The sequence below is a fragment of the Anopheles merus genome, chromosome 2R (assembly GCF_017562075.2).
Source record: "Anopheles merus strain MAF chromosome 2R, AmerM5.1, whole genome shotgun sequence".
Lineage (NCBI taxonomy): Eukaryota > Metazoa > Arthropoda > Insecta > Diptera > Culicidae > Anopheles > Anopheles merus.
In genome coordinates, this window is record NC_054082.1 from 44,200,859 (window position 1) to 44,218,886 (window position 18,028).

The window sequence follows — 18,028 nt, forward strand, 5'->3', positions numbered from 1 at the left end:
AAACGGAGTAGCCAATATGGGTGGAATACAGAGAGAGGGAGAAACAGAGAGAAAGGGTGTGTTTTGTAGATAAATTTTGAATTTTGAAGTGCTTATCAAGCTACTACGGTTGATGTACTAGTTGAGGCTACTGCCCGGTGTTCGGTGATCAATGATTGTGCGAATAAGATCGATTTGACGCCCTACCTGTAGTTCCCGGTTTGCAGACGCACCGTCCCGCGATACACTCCGAGTCCGGTGGACACTGGCCACAGCCTGGTTCCAGCTCGCAGAGCGCTCCATTGTAGCCAGGGATGCAGCGACATTCGAATCCTTCCCGCGTGTCGATGCACGTGCCTCCATTCTGGCACGGTTGCGATTTGCACTCGTTCACGCTCATCTGACACTTGGGCCCGGTAAAGCCGGACGGACAGTCGCACAGGAACGACCCGTACGTGTCGAAGCAGGTGCCACCGTTCTGGCACGGGTTCGCTAGACACTCGTCGATGTTGTTCTGGCACAGGGTGCCACCATAGCCCGTCCCCTTGCAGTCACAGGTGAACGCATCCACGCCGTCGATGCAGCGGCCCCCGTTAAGGCACACGTTTGGCTTGCAGTCGTCCCAGTTGATCTCGCACCGCATCCCGATGAATCCCTTCAGACACTCACACTCGACAGTGTTCGTACCGGGCGCGACACGGCACGTCCCATTGTTGGCGCACGGGTTCTTCTCGCACAGCGGATGTACGCTCAGCTCCGTGTCGCACACCGCTCCCGTGTAGCCCGGCGCACACGTGCAACGATATTCGCCCTTGCTGTCCTCCAGACAGGTCCCTCCGTGCTGGCACGGGTACGACAAGCAGGGCGGCCCCATGTCGATCTCACAGTTTTTGCCCTTAAACCGCGCAGTGCAGTTACACTCGTACGAGTCCGAACGTGAGATGCACGTCCCATGCTGCATGCACGGATCGTGCGAACAGTAGTCGACCGGGACGCCCTCCAGCACGTCGTGGTCCGAGCAGGGGCCGGCAGCGAGCGGACACGGTCCAAACACGACCGCTTCCGCGTTCATCGCGCTCGAGTTGAACACCAGGCCGGGACCGTGCAGCAGGCAGCCCGAGTACTGCTTGCCGAGAATCAGGACGGCCGCCTCGTTCTTGATCTCCTGGTCGTGTATTAGCTGCGCGTTGTAGCTCTGGTTCGCGATCGGGGTCGACTGCTTGTCGATCACGCAGTACAGCGTGCCGGCCTGGTAGATGAGCTCGAGCGTGTGCCACCGGTTGTCCAGCAGGCGGCCGGTCACGCGGGCCTCGATCGGTTGCTGGGCCGGCGTCGACAGCACGATCGATACCCAGTCGGGCAGGACGGACACCAGTAGGGCGTGACCTGAATAGCGCTGGGAGAGAATTTCTCCACCTGCAGGAAGGAAACGAACAGAAGCGGAGAGTTTATTGAAGGTGGGTGAATGTGGTACGAGTCTCTAGGAGGTCTCTGATAGGTTAGAAAAAGGAGATGCACATCGCGGAGGAGGAAGCAAGGTACGAGCTGGGGCTGGCGTGGGCGATGGCATTGTATGGAAATTGGGTAGAGAGAAAAAGAAACCGCTCTTCAATGCCTGGGTTGACCCAGTAAGGAACGGTTATAGCTTTGAAGGAAGAATAGATTAGACCCTTTGGCAAACAATCCCAAAAGTCCGATCGTTACGGCACGGTAGCTTTCGCCATAGAGCACATTGTTTTGGCAGATGAAATAGTCATAGACACACCGTGTTTGAACAGTAGGCTACGGGTTAGAGCGCCATCCGCATGAAACTGGATCACGCGATGAGAATCGTTGCCGGTTGTGTGCTGCTCCAGTGAACGTTGTCCTCGTTGCATTTGCGCGAACGGCAAAGTTTGCTACGACTTCGGATCTCAGCAGTGGAGATCGTGAAAGTAACGCACTCGGAACCCCTGATTGATCAGAAATGTAGTTAACCTCGGAGGCAGCGTCATTTATAGCACGTTGTGATAAACATCTGACGCGAGTGATGCGATTTGCATAGGAAAGCAGTAAAACATGGTATACATTTTTATGGCTTATGAATACAGCCCAAGATCCTTACCTAAATGGCAATTTAAGTAAGACAACAAACACGAGTTCAGTCATGCGTTGTTTGGGGGAAGGTTCAAGATCGTTATTTGCGCTTTTAGTTGTTATTGGGTCCCAATCGGACCAAAAATGCCAGGAATGTGGCTAGCTACAAGACAATGGCCCCATTTTGTTTGCATCATAAACTGGAGAGTTAAGTGCAGATCCGTTTTGAATCTTTGCGGATTGCGGATCTTTGAGGTTGGTTATGCTCTACTCATTAGCTGAACGGCTGTACTTGTGGTGTTATTACACAAATGATCATTTCAACCCCAATGTTGGTCCACTCGCTCAAATTTCGTGAGTTTGAAGCTCATTTGTGAATGATTTGACCAGGAAGCAATTAGTTCATCCCGTGTGGTTTGTGACCCAGTTTGGCGCGACACACCTAATTTGTCACCCACGATGAATGGCTGCCGTCCGGAAAAAAGGAACTACGCTACACTGGGGGCAGAGCATGTGTGTACATTGAATGAAGCTGAACGAAAAATGCACCCAACACGAAGCATGAACATGAGAAAAAACCCCTACAAAACCAAAACTCATTTTCCCCAAGTACAGCAAAACATGTGCGAGCGGCTGCGCATGGTCAGCGTTTGTCGGTGTCCGGCCGTTGTCACTCGCGCGTTATTTGTCCGTGGCTTCAATGAACCGTTTTAAGCACCACTCGGTCACATACACGGTGAACGGGAACCATGGTTAGCGGGGAAGAGGGAGAGGATTGGAAAAAAACAAACGACTAGAGCAGCCCCCCGTCTAACGGAAGGGAAGCCGCAAAACGCACCGAAATGCGCTACGTCACGGCTTTCTTAGCGCTCGCTCTCTAAACTGTCACATCGTTCAGAATTGCACCACGGGGTCGGTGTTTATAGCACGCAACACAGGAAGGAGTTGTTTCCTTTCCACTAACGGATCTTCGAAAAAACAAAACAAGTGTCGGTGTGTGTTGAAGTGGTCACACATTTCTCCCTGACGCCACGTTAGGAGGGCAATATCTTGAACTGGAACTGCTGGCGTTGGTTTGCTATTGGAGCAATAAAGAATATCTACACACACACGTCGGGATCGCAAACACGGAAACAGGGTTAATGGGCGATGTGACCGGAACGGGAAACTCTGTTAGCAGTGTGTGCGCTTGCGAGAAGGGACAAGATCAGCTTCAAGCAGCTCCAGTTCACACCATTGCAGCCCGAAAGGGAATGTCTCGAAATTTGCTTTGCGCGTGACACTCGACAAGCGCCTACTTCCTATTTTGCCTTTCCGTGTGGCCTATTTTGGGGCCTAACCGGCAAGAAGGGTATGCCAACTACAGCGGAAAGGTGCTGACGCAAAAAAAACGCCGGAGACCAAAAATCCGGTTTTCGTTCCGCAAGCAAATGCAACCGAAATATGCGTTCAAAATACCGTGGCCGATCGTGTAGGTTTGCCGCATAACGATAGTGAGTCAACAAATGAGTCGGGCAACGCAGCTGCGCATGTCTGGGCTAGCATGCGAGCTAACTTCTGCATGGATTGTTTGAGCTTGCAAGAATTAAATACAACCCCAAAAACATGGGCACAATGCAGTTGGTTTGCTTTGTATGTGCATACTTCGCACATGCGCTATTGAAGGTGGCACTAATTTCGTACATTTGCAACATTGGCACAACAGAACATTCATGTATGCGAGTATGGCGCAACGTAAACCACCACCGTTTGGATGCAGTTGGTGCAGCTTTGGTGGTTGCATGCAGACTCGACGAACCGTTAGTGTGGCCGTGTGCCATAAACGACGATGACGATGCATGACTCAACTTGATGTGTAATTTAGTTTGGGATGTGCTGTGAATCGTTTTCAGTATGGGAAAATGAAGTTTTGCGAGGTATTATTAGTACGAGCGGGAATGGGAATTAATACTGCTTTAATAGTGTGCGTTAAACATGTCGGTCGTTTGTGGAATAAATTTAGATATCTTTGTTTAAGGGTTTTTACCGAGATTTACTCTCGATCAATATTCATGATCACCCCAAATGTAGTTCAAAGATCAAATTATCAATTTTCCTGAAGTCATAAAAAGATAAATCCTGCACGGTGGGTTTAGATTGGTTTTCGTTTGATTATCTCAATGCATTATAATAACGTATAAATATAGTGCATAATGAGGAAATGATGGTTTGCTTACCTCAAAATTATGAAGATTTTAACGGACAGCAGTAGAGACTCATTTTATGCCACTCTGTTTATTGATCAGGTAATACTATTACATCAAAATTGCTTAGATGTTTTGCTTCAGTTTTTTATTGCTTGTGCACGTAAACACTTACCATCAATACAACAGTATTAATTACCATCGCATCTTAAGGTACACAGATTGCAACTAATTAATATCCACAAACATGCACTTGTAAGCAAAAGTATACAAATGCAAGAGAACACACAGTTCAATACACAGCATCTCTCCCGTCACACTAGGGTAAATTTGAATTAGCCTTATCGTTTCCATGTTAGGATGTTACTTTCTTACATGGTTGTAGGGTGTGACTTTACACAAGGTGCAGCAAGTGTGTGATTAATGGCTTCACCGATCGACGATGAAAGAGAAATTTTTGATCTCAAATTCATCGCTCGCACATACCAGTCTTACCAACAAAAACGGAACTGTTGCTTTCCGATTCACGTACAAAACGCAACCACACCCTTATCCTTTCTCGATGTATTTTTTGGGAAGCGTTAGACCGCTCAAAACACCTTGCGCTACAAACGCACGAACATTGAAGTCGATACGAAACGACGCCTTTTTTCCGGTCTATTAAATTTTCTTACAGCTCCCCTCCAATGCAATCATTACATTGTACATCGGAAAAGTGTCTGAGAGATGGTGTGATTGTTTTTTGTTTGTTATTGAAGCATTTTGCATCCCAAAAAACAGATCCGTTCCCTTTCGTGCGGATGACTGTGTTCGATTTCACGCGGTGAGAGTACGCAGTGGACAGTGAAAGTGTCCGTTAGAAGAGAATGTTCCAATTATTTGGATCGGAATGTGTTTCGCGTCATTATTCATTTTCGGTTGTTTCTCATGGATGGGATTTTCTGTCGGATTGTTTTTGAAGGGCGGTATTCAAATATCACAAGCACACCCATACCTGTTTCCATCGAAAGGTACAAACATGCCGGCTGAGCGTGAGCGCGGTGTGACGATCGTACGAACAATGGTGGCACTGTTTTTCATCACAGCGAAAGCTTCAAATGTTCCCTGAGACCATTACCATTGTTGTGGAATTTATGGTTCGATAGGATGAACTGCTTATGAGAAAACATATAAAATAAACAACATAAAATAACAGATAGCTCATATCGCACTCTTTTCATTAATGCACGTTGATAGCAAGAATAGGCTCGGAAAAGTGTTTTCCTCTTTTTTTTGGAGATGATTTTTTACGTTTTGTTTTAGACTTCGAGCGCAGCTGAGATTAAATTCGTTTTGTCTCATTCTCTCGCAAGCAGCGACTTAATAAGCTATCATAATAAAAGCCAACCGCTTCATTCTCATTGAATAGCAAACATGAGCCCATTATTATTCCTACTCTCCGCTTTTCCATTCTGGCAAAACGGACTGTTGATCACTCTTCTGCGCAAGCACAGTGATTTGTTCCCCCCCCCCTTTTTCAACCCTCTAGAGTGGGCTTTATTTACCAACCTATCGCAAAATTAAACCGCTTCTTTTTTCGGTTTCGCTTTGCACCGTGCTTTGTGTTTATGTGCTTCGATTACGCTACCGTTACATACACTCTACCAAACCGCAAGGCTAGCTATAGCAAAACGAAACGCGCTCCACGTGCTCATGGTATTGAAATTGCATCATTCTAGCCCGTGGAACGTTCAGGCGGGAGGTTGTCTTACTCGGTGAACTACTCCCTTCCAAACACTGCACGAACGGGGGAGAGCATTGGCGCATCACAACTAGCGATTGTCCGCAGCGACGATCGAGCCCCGGTCATCTTTTTTGGTTCAATTTTATTATGGTTTTTCATTACGGAAACCGCCCATCCCCCCGGAGGGGCTGCACCGAACCGTGGATTTAGCCATTCGATGTTGCGGTCAGCTGGGTGGAAGGAGGCACGGGAAGGGGTCAGTTTATTAGAGGTACGGTTTGTCGATGCCTGCAGGCGAAGCGTAACGAAAGCGTCAACTGACCGTGGACTGTTTGGAGCTGCCGTTGTTCTAGACGTTGCGGAAAAACATTCCTTCCCTCTATAGATAGTGGAGAGCGAGAGTGATAGAAAGAGAGGTCCCAACGATGCCCCCAACCAGATTGCAGTGCAGAATTTTCCACCCATGCCCACCCAACTGCGCGTATAACAAAAAAAAAAACAAGACCCTTTCCCATGAACTTGAAAGTGGCCGTTGGCGTGCTACCGTTGCACAAACAGAACCACCACGTCCGTGATTGGCACACTGGGTGGCAGGCCAGTGAGAAGGAGATCTCTCTTGTGGAAACAGGAAGTGGAAGAAGAATAGCAAAAAAGCCTCAACGCGGCGCGGACTTACCTCGGCACGACTTGAAACTAATCGCCGAATAGCTCCATAGGGTCATTGGCGTCTTTAACCTCAGGTAGGCAGATCCATTGAAGTAGGCTTCCTTTTCCGTCTGTATCGCCGTCACGGTCTGTACCGAGCACTGAAGCATCACTGCAAAAGGAGAGCGAAACAAACAGAACAAAAAATATGAAACATTAAATTAAAGCGATCTATTTGGCGATGCAATTTATTACGAATTCGGTAGCAATAAATTAACGGAACGGTGTTCTTCATCCCCGGGTTGTTTTTATGGGTGTATTATTGTTAGTGTCTGATTCTTGGATTGAAAATGGTCTTAAGGTTAGCTTACTAATGCGAATACCAAAGCCGAGTAAATGCCAAAACATTTCGGAGTTGGTTGCTTTTATGTGCTGAAATGATTTTTTAGTAGTAGAAGAAGATGTCTAGAACGAAGGCGTCGAGTTTTAGGCATTTTGCGTGGTCTGTATGACTTGAGTTGTTTGAAAGATTAACTCGAATATAGAGCAACTCTTACTTGGCTTTTATGGTTTGGACTCAGTATATGTATTTGCTGGAGAATGATCTTGATAATCTTGATCTTGATGGTTTACCAGATATGTAACCAGTAGAAATTTTGTGAAACTGCATACAACAATTTATTTCGGGTGACGATGCTAAAAGTATTTGATTGCTTTGAGATAATCGGCTTAATGTACAACAGTTGTTATTAGAAGTAAACAATTATAATGTAACACGGCAATTACGCGTACCCGTTTGTATGAACAGATCGATGATCGAGGACGGTTCCGGATAGGGAGCAATTTAAATACACTTGTATCCATGGGCGGATACATCGGGAACTACGCAAAATAAGCAGACGCGTGGGGTCCCAAAAAAAGAAACCCATCCTCCGCTCACAAGTAAATTTGATTCTGAATTCTTCTCTAGTTCAGAATTCCTCATACAACTTCTTGCTCGACACTTCAGAAAGGCGTGTGACCGCGTAGGGCCTCTGGTCGTGTCAATCCGCAACTGCTTGTATCTTTATCGCATTTATGATTTAACATACTTCTACCAATGAGTCAAACCGTTTGGTCATTTGGAAGACCCAGACATACCGTTATGTAGATAGAAGTCATGACATTGCAGAAACAGTTGATTGCTTTAAGAATCTCTGGGTCTTGGAACCGGAGAGTAACAAAAAGGTGTCGATCTTTTATTTAAAATCCCTTGTCATGGCGACGTTTTCAGCGTTCAGCACTGGGAGGTTGACAACCGAACAAACCTACGAACGGAGACGCAAAACGGCGTTCCAAAACACGTTCGGTTGTTAGACACATCAATTTATTTTTCACCCACTTTTACCAGACCACACTCACCACAAAATCACACACACACAACGTAATCGTCACGTCGATAGATTAATCCATTCAGTGGATCTCATCAAGCCCCGCTAGAAATTCGCATAATTTTCTATCCATCTGTCCCGCCTTACGCCAAGCAAGAGTAGCTGTGTTAGCGGGCGATGGAAGATATTGTTCGTTTTTTTGTCACAACCTTGTCGTCATATGCTGATCGCGTGATCTTTCTCCATCATAACGGTGACATGACGCTCCGTCACCACATGCCGCCACTCTGTCACAACATCTATCGTCCCGGCCATCGCCGAGTCTTATGCAAACGCATTGTTTCGTACTTTCTCAGCCATGCTGAGTGCTACCCGTGCTGGTGTTCCCGCTTTTCCCAGGCACCACACGCCATGCGGTTCGAGACCACCGGTCGTGGAACAGTTTCAAGTTATTTCCCACCTGCGCGATGCTGCGTAGCAAAACTGAAGCAGGTGAAGATAATTTCATTAACATGCTGCCCATGAATGTTAATAGCTCGGTAGAGGCGCGTTTTGGGTTGGTGCACCTCAGCTCGGCAGCTGACGGTGGCAGCGTGCAGGGCCTCGTAATACGGAATGTAATTTTCATCACAAATTTACTGCGTGCATGGATTAAAGACAATTTCACCGCCCGGTGGTTGCTATTGCGATCGAAGAAAGTTGTCATGTACGTGAAAGTGAAAACAGGCGTTATATCGACCGGTCATAATGCGGCGAATTTTTCCGCCACGGTAAGGCGGCGGAATCTGAGGCGAAAAATAATAAGGGGCAAACAAATGACGCCCCGGATAGGGGATCGTGAGAAAAATAGGCGACCAGATATGCGGTCCAGTGGTTTGGTGGCAGGAGAATGAGAGATGGGTGGGATTAGAGTTTAATTAGCGATCACTTGAGGGATTTCCTTTGGTTCGTTAAGTGAATCAATGTAATGAGCTGAGCTGTCGGTAAGAAGGTGTGATATTCAAATTGAAGGTAGTTTTTTTCGCTGAATTCATAAATAATGGTTTAGAAATGAATGTTGACTATATATAAAGACTAAGAAAGTTCATATTCACATAATGATCGTGTATTTTAAACAATTTAAGATCATGTTTATAATGATTTATAAAAGAACGATACTTAAGAACATTTAGAAAATGCGTTACTCATTTCCGATCGTTTCAAAACAGTTTCGGAGCGCGTGCGCCCCAGATTAAGAAATACCAAACGTCACGTTGCTATGTTTCGAATTAATGTCAATGTTTGTGAATCGGATAGAAATGAACCATCGCCTGGTCAGTCGCCTGCACAAACTGGTCGCAAATACATTCCATCTACACAGTTTCTACGCTGATTCATTGCTGCATTGACGGTACTATGCAGCAAAAGCTGTGCCGACCGAGCAGTGAGTAGGTGGGTGCATGTGATGCCGATCACGCCGAAACCATTTATCTATGCTATGTGGTCTAAGATTAACCGTCGCCCGGCACTGCTAGGGAATGAACTTTACAATGGTGTTGAAGTGAGTAGAACCGTACATTTTGGGGTCAGTGCCGTCACGGTGGTCACGGTTCGGTAAGCTTGGCAGCCAGTCTCGGCAGCGATACGCATTGGTCAACGCGATCGTAGATCTTGAGCTGAAAACGGAATTGTATGAACCAAACTCAAAAACAGCAGACCGTAACCGGTCAGCAAACCTTAAAGAAGATGGTAAAATCTTCTTAGAAGGATCAAGGATCACCCTTCGAAGCATTAATAAAAGCGCGTTTGTAATGCATTTAGGAAAAAAAGATGCGTTTTGCATTCGTAAGTGACTAATAGTTTAATGAAACTGTTTGCAATTGTATCGCCGGTTCCGATTGGTAGAACAATAGTTGCGCTACCGTTTCCGTTCCTCCGTTGTTTGTCTTCTGTTTGGAGGCATCTTGTGTTTGCAAAGTGGCAAACAAACCAGTCGTACTACTCTTTAAGGTGAAGGCTTTTGTGTTTTAATATATGCCGGCGCAGTTTGGTTGGAGTGGACTATATGGAGGGATTGCAAATCTTTTACCGAACCGCAAAGACGGCAAGAAGGTATTGCTCTGCTGCAGGGTAAACAAACAAAGTGCTTCCGGTAATGAACATTAATTATGCAGTCGCATTGTCTTCAAAGAGTGTGTACCGAGCCGTGATTCATCTGGCTGATCATTAATCTTGCCATGGTTAGAAGAGTTGAACATATTTGCTTAATGCGTCATATAAAGATGTTGAAGCAATCAATTAGACAATCAAAAGAAACTTTGCATTTAAAGGGTTTGTATTAGGCCTGGTTTCTGGGGAATTTTACTTAATTTTATACTACTCGTAGGTAAACTGTAGATGCTCCGATAAAGATAATAGTTGATTAATGGGTACACGAATTAGATCATGCACCATGCAAAGAGAGATAATCTCTAAGCACATACTTAAGCCTTTCGTGCAATATGCTATGCTTACGCTACAACACGTGACACTGTGCAAATGGTGCACATATTCTAGGGTGACGCATTAGCTATGCCCTGTTAAGCATTGCACAAGTCTCTCACATAAAACAGAATGACATCGTTTTAGGGCTGCTGCTGTTGATCTCGGCTACCAGTGCTGCTTCCAAATGCTCGGTTAAGCTAGTTTGTGCGTGCCAATCGTGTGCGATCGATCGACATTGACCGTGTCGAAGTTCGTATGCTGGTGGATGCAACACGTGCATACTGCAGCCAAGGATGCTTGAACGCCTCCACCGTTTAGTTTACACGAGCCTTGGCTGTAAAACTTTCCAGTAGTACACTAAATAGCCAAAACACGGTGAAACAGAAAGCGAACGATTAAATTCCAAGGTCAGGAAAGTAATACGAGACTTCATTTCGTAGAAGGTCGCGGAATTGATCTTTCGTGATTTTAAACAATAAAGGAAAACAAATGTATCGCAATGAATTGCAAGTGATATGCACATCACAAAGCCAGCAACCAATCAGCCGACTATTACATTCCAATTAATTCAGTGCAATCGTTCATCTCTTTGCATATGCATGTTAACACTGCTGATGGATGTAGTTAATTGGGTGAAAGGTGTAAAAAGCAAACTGAATTAATCCAAAAGGCTCTCCTGCAATGATTGTTCTCGTTTGTTGTTGTTTTCTCCCTGCTCTTGCCATTCGCTAATTTTCGCCACACGGTTTAACGCGAAGGTGAAAGAGGAAATCGGCGAATCTGTTCGGTAAAAATAAGATAATTTGCGCACCCCAACACCGCGTGAGTTCGTTGGGTTAATGACCGTGTTTTATTTGTATTCGGCTCTCTCTCTCTCTCTCTCTCTCTCTCTCTCTCTCTCTCTCTCTCTCTCTCTCTGTTTTTCTCTCTCACACACACTGTTTGTAGCGCTACCTGTTGAGATAAAGTCGGAAAATGGATCTACTTCTTTCAAGGTGTTTTGCAAGTAGAAAAAAAAACAAAACAAAAAAGAGATCGTTTTTCTATCACCGCCGCCAATTGCGGAGGCGGAGCGATAATGGAAAGCCAAATGGAGATACATCACATTGCAAGAGGTTACGTGAAGGTTTGTTGTTTGGCTGGACAACAACGAAAGTGAAACCATGGTGGGTGAAAATGCTGTGGGGTGAAAAGCTGCATGGTCGAGGTTGCAGCACAGTGTGACCTTGCGCAAAATGAGTGTTAATCAGATTTTCCTTTCCGATCGCCAAAAGCATTAAACGATCCACATTTTAACGAATCAAAACGAATCAATCAAATATTCAAATGGTTTAACTTAAGAGGAGTTGTTGATATATATTCTAAAATAAAAAGGGCTTTTCTCTCAAGGTCAGTTTAGCTATCGTGTCGTGGTTCATTTTATGCTGTTACACTTTGAAGAAGAGAAAAGATATCTTATCTGTTTTGCCGCGTGCAAGGTAGGTTATTTTAGTCACAATACGAAGTTGACAGGAACATCGATATGTATCTTTATATTTTTCCACCTACGCCACTGATAACGTTCATGTAGAGCGAGTTGATGTTTTTTTTGTCATTCCACACCTACCGACTGCTAATCTGAGTTTGCGAGCGTGTTTGATTATTGCAATCGAGGGGCAAACGACAAACGGACAGCAAATAAAAGAGAGGTTGTAAAACAACCCTGGAGCGGTACGTGCCGTTTCTGGGTCGCTTATCAGACAGGAGATAATCGATGCCAGTAATTGCTTGTTGCGATTGATTTTGTCCTTTGATTGATTTTTATTGCCTTTTGTTTGTGTAAGTATTTCGTTACATTAGATCTGGTTTGTTCGAGGGCGCGGCTGTTTTCCAAACCACCAAAGGTGAAATAACTAACCCACGACTTAAACTGCTAGTTTATTTCCGCTTGACAGTCACAATGAAGCGTACGACGACTTAGTTGGCGTTGCAAATCCACTCCCAAAAAAAGAAAAAGCGTTAAATCTTTTGGGCAAAACACAACCCCAACAACCGGATGGGTTGGAGCAGTGCGGCCCGTTGCAGCATAATTACGTGCCCCGTGAACCAAAACAAATGTCGCGCAAAATTCGCCTCCTCGTGTGCGCTGCGCCACTATTGCATGATGCGGGAGTGGTGCGTATGAAAGCGAAGGCGAAGGAAAATAAAACGAATCCGAACTGAAGTAAACCACTGAAACCACTTGACAGAAAATCTCGCGATGCGTAACTTTTACATCACCGCTTCCCATCGGGCCGGCGTGGCTCGGGGTGTAAATAATCTGTGGACAAATGGTTCCTCCCTGGCGTGAACACCGATGTACGAAGGTGATGTGCGGGCTTTCCCCGTGACTTCCAAGGTTCAATGTTCGCAGGTTCATTACAGTGGGTGCTTGTAGTTCTAAGATTCTAATTACGATCGCGTCTAATTACGAAACATGTGCCGGCAAACAGCACAATTCAATTTCAACCCATTTCTCCTACAGACTAATGGTGGTGATTACAATTAAGATTCACTGTATGCACATTCGATCAAACACCCGTTCCCACAAAAAAGCGTCATGGCACTGTACAGGTACGTTTGGAGCCGATTCCGGTAGTTTCGATCGTGAGCAAGCGCAAGATCGTGCACCAAAACTGTAAACCAAATCTAATCTCACGACCAATCGGTGTACGGCAGACGTGATTTGTTGGTCGATTCATGCACGCAATGTCGATGGTGGGGAAATAAATTACCACCTTTTTGCCCTGCATGAACTTATTGAAAGCTTTCGATTCGTGCAGAAAATAAACTTAACGCGCACGGTAGAGTAGGCTATAGAATTCTAGACTCGAAACGACGAATTCAAATGATGAAGAAGCCACATTCTTCGGAGCGCTAAAGCGCATTCAACAATGTTGCATTTGATTTCCTCAGCTTCGCTCGTCCATCGATCACGTTTTGTTCACATATCCATCGTCGACGCTGTCGTCGTCGTCGTCGTAGTGCTGCTGGTCGAGGAAGTATCATTAAAAGACGCTAATGGAGTGGCTGCACTTTGTCGGTTGTTCCTAATGATGGCGCAGTTAAGGCTTCGCGGTATAATGATGCAGGAAGAAGCATAAACAGACGCTGGAATGTATGTGGAATGGCGTGTACTGGTAAGTATGTTGCATCTTGGAGTAACTGGGAGCAGTTTGGGGCAGTTTGGTAAACAAATGATCGTTTCCTTTCTTTTTCAGAGCCGTGCGGTGTGTTTTATGTATTGTTTTTTCGGCATTAAAACAGTCACTTAGAGAGAAGTGTTGTTTTGCATTGTCGGATGTATGTTTTGGAAGGAATGAAAAATAAATAAGCAGGATAAATCATGAAAGGCATTGCTCAGATGAAGTTATACAGTGTTTCGATCGAGATTGAATCATTATTGTGTAAGGTATTTTAATTTGGAAGTTGAATATAAATTTACGTCAGAAAGCGTTCTTGTGCTATCTGTTCTATGGGCCTCCACAATTTGCTTATTGAATTATTGGTTATGGATAAAAATACAAAAAATAAGTGACAAAACCAAATACAACTTCTTCAAACAATATTAATAACAGTTTTGAAAGCCTTGTATATTGTATATATTGAAAAATATTCGGAATTCGGAAAACTGTAAAATGTAGTTTTACAACAAGATTTTGGATAGATTTATTTTACAATGGTGTTCAATTAACTATTACTTAACACTGCATGCAGTGCTCAACAAGCCATCAAAAATATAAATAATTCTCAATTTTTGGGAACTAAATTAGGAAAACCTTTTTGCAGATGTAGCGAAAGGAAAACCCCGATCATATGCACCAAACGTACGGTGCAAAAGAGACCGAAACTCGAACGAAATAGAGTCTCGAGTAAATCACAAAACCGAAGCGATACCGAGCCCCCCAGCCCCGCTAACAGATCAATCACGTGTATTATTATGGTTGAGGGCTCCCCAAACGCCGTCTGGCCGAACGCAATACCTACCATACAGATCGTTCATACACAAAATGCAGCCGGTCGTAATAGTTATGTAAGTATTGAAAAAAGAAGTAAAAAAAAGAAGCGAACCATGCACTGAACGGCCATATTTTAACGTGCTTTAGGTGGAATGCTTCCGCGGCATTTTTCACTAAAATTCACCATCCCTCTCCGATTTTTCAGTGGCTCTAGTAAAGCTGTCACGGTGTGTCACTCAGCTGCACGCGGAGCAGATGAATGGCGGTCGATCAGATTACGAATGGGTTTTGTGGGTGTGTTGACGAGTTTTTTTTTATGTCTTTAGACCGCTTCAAATTTTAATTTCGTGCACGTGCAAGCATCGCTTGATAGGGAAAATAATTATTATTTCAAAGAAATTGCTCAGTAAAACTGATACATTATCAATCATATCGTTCCATTCATCGCACGGTGCATGCCGCAATCAAAACTCACTTTAGCTCACTCACCTGCAAGATCATTAAGTATTAAACGAAGTGGTTTTGCTACGATTCCCCGTCCATTGCGCCACTCTGTGTGTGATTGGGTCATTTGGTCTTATCGAAGAAATCGCGGCTTGTGTCGTGGAGTGTTTGGAGTGTGCCGCGTATTAGTGGCAAAATGCCGACATTAGGCAACTCCTGCTAGCCACAGCATACGCAGCAAACAAATCACCATTCTCACCATTCAGCAACATCATTAGCATACGGTGCGGTTGGTGCGGCGGTTAACGAAATTCGATCTAAATACTCTGGTAGCTCTGGTACTGTTATTATTTCGTTTGCATGTCGCATGGGGGCGCGAGAGATAAAGGTTGGCGACAAATCTTGGGGCGCACACTTTGCGCTCCTTTTGGGCTCTGCTTGGGTGCAAATGAGTTCTTTTTTACTTTCATAACCATCCCCCGGTAAGTAGCGTAAGACGGTAATTAGCACACGGCCTTTGGAGAAGGTGCTAAAAACAGAATAAAAGGATATAGGTAGAAAACATTGAGGACAAATATGAGGTCATAAGGCGAAAGGTGGTCACGTGACTCAGTCGACCAGCGTCGGCTGAAGGCAAAAAGAAGCACTAGGCAGATTATGCGTGGTGCCCAACAAACAACCGCATTTGATGTACTTTATTACATCCATTTTGTGGTAGTACGTAGTATGTAGGGTGTTTTTTCACTTCCCGGTCCAACTCCACAACACACCGATTGCAGCTTGAACTTCAAACACATCCACCCTAGGTGATATTCGACTCGGCAGGGTCGAAGTGCGATAAAATCGATACTACTTTAAGTGCTTTAAGTGGTCAGTTTCTTCGCAAAAGGACGTGCCTGTACGCTTGGGAAAAATATGAGTAAAACACGATGTTCCGTACCACATTATCCACTTAAAGTAGTAGCAGTAGCTCGATGCACATTGTCACACACACACACCGTGCCCAACCGATGTGTGTGGGTGTTAAAAATGCAGCGCTCAGGTGAGGACACCCGCTCGTTGACAATGTTGGGTTTGGTTCGATGCCACTGGTGCGTAGCAATTGGTGCCACTTCCCATCAACCGTTTTCAAATGTCGGTGGAAAAAAGAGCCCCCTTTTTCCATTCAAGCGAACCACCTGATGAGATAAGGCAAAGAAAGGTTGTATATAGAAGCGGTATGGAAAAAAATCTGGGTTTGGCAGGGTAAAAAGGTGCATTGCCGAGTACAAAAGGTTGGGTGAGTGAGCGAGTGAATAGTGCAATAATCGTTGCATTGTTGGCACATGGGCTGGAACAGGTTTGATTTACAACCTGATTTACAGCATGTATGTAAGACGGCCTCATATTCATATAGACAACTTTATGATAGGGTGTTTTTAATGCCACATTTTTGGAGAATAAAATGATAGTTGTGAAACCATTACCAATATTTTAGACATTATTTTAAAACAAGCGGTCTTACAATTAAAAAACTACATGTAAAAACCTCTATAAGTTATTAACATGTCCGTACAAAGAAGTGTATAAAAATAACTTTTTATATTCACTTCAGTATAGAATAGCATAGAACAGCTACAAGGTGAACTCTTATATAAAGCATTCAGTACATTGAGCAGTTTGTTTACTTATATTTTAAAACATTCATTTAAACACGTTGCTTGTTTTGGCTACCTCGTTTTCAGCCAAGTAAAACCTTGCATAAAACCACCCTTTCGATTACCTTACCCTTCCCCGTTCCCTTAGCGACAGTACTGCAGCTCGTCGTAAAACATAAACAAATAATTGTATAAACCCCAACAACGGGACCGGCTGCAAACCTTACCGCCCAGTAATATGAAGAAAAACAGTTGCAGGCAACGCTATAAGTTTGTGTCACTACTGTTACCTCGCATAGGGCGAAAGTCATTCATCGGTGTATGTGCAATTAGTCTGTTTATTTGAATTTGGTTGCCAGTGCAGCGAGCAGTGCGTACACGGTTGGTGGAATGGTGAATTGGTTTGAGCGACATCAAACACACGAATCTATGAAAGTGGCGGCAACCATGGCAACGCATACAGGCAGTCAACACAACCATCAACTTGCGGTTGCTGCACCCGCAACAGTAACTAGATGAATCATTACCATATTTGTTTCCCAAAAAGTGCGCTATTCTACCAGCTTGAACGTTCCGTAAAACGACAGTCATTTGGGCATATGAGGAGTTCGAGGTCGGCATGTCGATTAACCCGATTCGGCATGCAAATGAACGGTACATGCGATTCGCGTGAAGGTGTGAAAAATTGAAACCGTGTGTACAAAAATGGCTTAATTAGTGGGTGGTTTCGGTAGCTTGCTGGTGTTGTTTTTCTTCCACCGCATGGAGCTTATCGCGTGTGGGTGTGGGAGATTGTAAAACAATGGTTGACCCATTCGGTGTACGGTGTTGCGAGTTTAGCTACGTGGAGAAGCTCGTAGTCGAATTCATGCATGAAGATATTTGTTTTTCAATTAATTATGTTGCTTATAAACACTGGTTCCTGTAAACGATTTAGTGATTTTTTTTCATTCATTGACATTTTTTACAGGGAGAGTATAGTGGAGCAATCAAAAAATAAAACTGTTTGCTTGTAAAAATTAACTAAATCTCCAAGTAATGACCAAACGAAGACCCATTAAACCGCAACATCCTTTCGTTAATCGAAACCGGCTCTTTTCACCGGCCATGTCTTAGATGCTATTCATGACGTAAAACATCTCCCACACACATGATCCTCCGTGCGGTTCCGTCTTAAATGCCTTCAGCTTAAATGAAAAGCAGAGCAAAATGGGGGGAAAAAAGGTCACGCCTGCCAGACGATCTCTGATCGATTTTCGATGCGCAAGAATGTGCCTTCACTTGCTCGCTTGTATACACCACCGATTCCGTCCCTTGCGCCCTATTCCACGGGACACCCCCATGAAACGTGAAACCCCGAAATAGCCCCGTCAAAAAACCAGCACCAGAAACAGGTTTGGTTTTGCTTGGTGCTATCGGTTTAAGGGACGCCACCGGCCTGTTCTGGACGCTCTACACACAGCCGAGGTGAGCTTGCCCCAGATCAAGATGTTCGATGCCCCTTTTCGAGTGGAACCACGGAATTGACGTC

General features: G+C 44.6%; 1 protein-coding gene across 2 annotated transcripts in view; it reads right to left on the reverse strand.

Moving 5' to 3' along the window:
* Positions 1–18,028, reverse strand: part of LOC121590366 (protein crumbs) — a 31,177-nt gene that overhangs the window by 8,331 nt on the left and 4,818 nt on the right. For both annotated transcript variants that reach the window (XM_041909980.1, XM_041909979.1), the window contains exons 2-3: positions 6,638–6,778; positions 187–1,395 (exon numbers count right to left, since the gene is read on the reverse strand). In XM_041909980.1, coding sequence (XP_041765914.1) covers positions 187–1,395; positions 6,638–6,778 — 1,350 coding nt within the window. The remainder of the gene's footprint in view (positions 1–186; positions 1,396–6,637; positions 6,779–18,028) is intronic.